We start from the raw sequence: 3359 nt of genomic DNA on the forward strand, positions 1-3359 counted from the left end.
GTTTAACCTTCAAAAATCTCGAATAGAAATTATTTTTGAATTTCACCTATTTTTGAGAGCATTTGAGGACTCCTATGGATTTTATGTCTTTTTTTACCTTTACACTTTAGCTCTTTTTTGTGTTAACTTTGCTTTTCTTCATGCATACTATTTACAAATGAACATTTACATGAATGTATCACCTCCGAAGCCAAAGGGTGAAAGGCAAGTCATCATCTGCACTAAGCTTCAGATTAATCAAATGACAAAATCAACCTATATGACCACATCTTGACCACACACATATACATATATATTTTTTTATGCTATGCTTTACAAATCAGACCGCATCATCATAATGAATGCAACAGGTAATATTGTGCTCTGTTGGTTCATGCAAGAAATAAGAAACTCGAAAACCATTTACCCTGTGAATAGGGTTACCCATTGGTACTTGGAATCCCTAAGACTGCATAGCAATCAAAGGACTACATAGGAACCCCAAGATAACGTAACAGCCGCGATAAAATCTTAGGAGTCATGATCACATATCACTGACAAGATTACATAGTAACCCGTAACCTCTCTCCTGTGGTGTCCTCAGCCTCCCCGCATGCCGTGTCAAGACAGCGTGTGTCTTGAAGATGAAGGAGACCCTATACTGAAGGTGCCTCGTGTTCCCTGGTTAACACTGAATCACGGAGGATCCTTACATTATGCAGGTGCTTGAAATTCCCTGAATGTCTAATTTTTTTTTCTTCTGTAGATACATTATTTTTTTCTCAAAAAAGCAAAAAACACAAAGGTGCTCTTTAAAATATCTGGGTTCCCCTATATCCCTAGATGCCCTTAGAGTCCTGGGTGTCCCTAATGTCCCTGGGTTCTTTTCATAAGCTCTCTGGGTGTCCCAAAATCCCACCCTCAGGTGCTTCGTGCCTCCATGGGTGCCCAAAAACCCCCACAGCTGCGCCTAGAGTGCCAAGCTGAACACTCCCCCAAGGTGAGGGCCAATCCATATAAGGCAGGACTTTTAATACAAAAGGTCAAAACGTTAAATCCAAAGACCACAAGGATCCCCTAAATAATAACATTCCCCAGTAAACCAAGCTCTTCTCGTTAGTGTAAAACCAAAGTCCCTAATATTCACAGTCATTAAACATCCTAAGCTTTTAGGAATTTACTTTAACTGGAGGCGTTTCTTGGGTCACTGTCTTCCCAACATTTCTTCAAAGGGGCATCAAGAGTAATATACAAGAAAGAGTGGACGCATCACCACGCTAGGTTTAACACAGGACTCGTACACTGTTAAAGCCAATGCTGTTTTTCTCTGTTATTTTTTTTTCAGTTTGACAAAGAGTGACCACTATATATTTTTCTCAATGATAAATCACCGATAATTTCTTAACATACAATTCCAATTTTTGTGTTACCACATATATTTTATGTCCGCTAATCGTGATGTAATATTGAATCCATTTTTAATGATTACTTTGGTGCAAAATGGAGCAGGAGAGAGGGGAGGGGCCTTGCTGTCCCCACTCCACACTGATGGACACACACTTTGGTTGTGGACAAGAGATACAAAAGGTACCGCCGTCCACACAATTTAAGACTAACGAGTACAACAAAACCTGCAAGGCGAGGAGGAATGTGAAAGGACAGCAGCAAGAGACTCCAGCATCGCCGTCCACCCACGCACTGAGGCTGCTCGGCAGCACAAACACTCGAGCTTTGGCAGGCAAATGGTTGTTCTTGTCGCGTGAGATTGACCTGGAGAACCTCTGTCTCCGTAGCAAATCGTAAACACTACTGACTAACTGCCTAGTCGTCAAAAACCAGAAGAAAAAGGTAACAAAGTGGTACTCATACTACACCTAACGAACAATGACTAAACCGACAGATAAAATGGAATGACATATCTCATTCTGCTCGTTTTTTTTTTTGATATTCATACAACCCTCACACAAGAGAGCTACAGTAGTGGTGACATTAAAATATCACAGATTTGATAGAACATTTGTTGTATGTTTTAAATAAAGCACTTGTAGGGGATATGGTACAAAACAAACATGAAGAAAAGCCACACTAGTCTTGTGGCCCTATTTTACTCCCCTGCCCAGGTCCAGTGCTGCACTCTACCCCCAGGCACTGCTAGTCAGGGCAGTGCCGCCCCCACCACCGCCCTAGGGGGGTGGGGGCCTACGCCGCCCTGTGGGATCCACTAGCACCAGTCGTCCTCATCACTGTCACTATGTCGCTCCCCCTGGGCCCCCTTCCGCTGAGGCCCCGCCCCTCCCCCCCCAACCCCAGGGGCGGGTAGCCGCGTCACTGCACGGTCCCGCCCTGGCTTGTACCCGTTAGGCACTGCTGGTGAGGGCAGCTGACGCCGGGGGCCTCGCGCGTAGGCAGCCGCCTGTTCGAAACTAAGTGGCTCTTCTGGCCGCCGCTCATACGGATATTGGTCTCTAATGGGCGCCATGGGCGGCCGCCTGAGTGCCCCTTGGGGAATGATCCCTTGCGGGGGCCCTCGGGGGCGAGCGCTCCCCTCTGTCACTGGTGGAGTCCTTCGCTCGCGGAACACCGGAGGCATTTCTAACTTGGGCACATGCGTAGGCGAGGCGTTCAGCTTGGGGAAATTAATGGGTTGAGATCTAGTGGGGGATTTAGCCCCTGGGAGAGTGTGGTGGCTGGGTCCCGCGTGGCCCGCGCCCTGGGGCTGGGGGCCCAGGTGGAGAGTAGAGGGTTTGTTGGGTGTGGCAGGCAACCGACGACCGCCGCCCCGCCGTTGCGGTATGGTCGGGTAGCTGGAGCCCGCTCGCCGGTGTGGCGAGGGGCTGCGCGAGCGCCGGTCCAGCGAGGCCGTGCCGTAGTACTCCAGCGTCCGGCCGCGGCGCGCTGCTGTCCCGGCGAGCCCTGAGTGCGGCGAGGGGCTGCGCGAGCGGGCGTCCAGCCGCGTGGGGATGTAGTGGCGGTCCGGACTGTTCGACTCCGAGCGGATGTCCCTCACGCCCCAGGGCCGGGCCGGGAACGGCTCGCGGCGGCGGCTGGGACTTCGACCCCGCACCGGAGACATCATGCCGAAGTCGTCGTGCATTTTGCCTGCAAATTAGGGCGGCGTTACACAGGGACTGGCACGCCTCCTTCCACACGAACACAGACACGGGTCATTAACAAACAAGGGTTATAGTGACTGAAACTGCAATCATTTGATGGCTAGGTTTGAAGTGACTCATAGAATGACGACCACTTGTATGACGCGGGTCTGTGTCGTGACCAACACAGAACAACGAGAAACAAGTAATAAAGCCTAGAAAGTGTCAGAAAGTAAAGTGCAGAAATGAAAAGACATAAGTAAATAGATACTGATTCTGGACAAATGG

At 49.2% G+C, this 3359-nt stretch overlaps 1 protein-coding gene across 1 annotated transcript in view; it reads right to left on the reverse strand.

Annotated features, from left to right (window-relative positions):
* Window positions 1-737: 737 nt before the first annotated feature.
* Window positions 738-3359, reverse strand: part of LOC119592994 (voltage-dependent calcium channel type A subunit alpha-1-like) — a gene marked incomplete in the record, with an annotated part of 154497 nt that continues 151875 nt past the window's right edge. Inside the window, 1 exon segment of the mRNA XM_037941881.1 lies at window positions 738-3078. Coding sequence (XP_037797809.1) covers window positions 2201-3078 — 878 coding nt within the window.

Source organism: Penaeus monodon, chromosome 31, assembly GCF_015228065.2.
Source record: "Penaeus monodon isolate SGIC_2016 chromosome 31, NSTDA_Pmon_1, whole genome shotgun sequence".
Classification (NCBI taxonomy): domain Eukaryota; kingdom Metazoa; phylum Arthropoda; class Malacostraca; order Decapoda; family Penaeidae; genus Penaeus; species Penaeus monodon.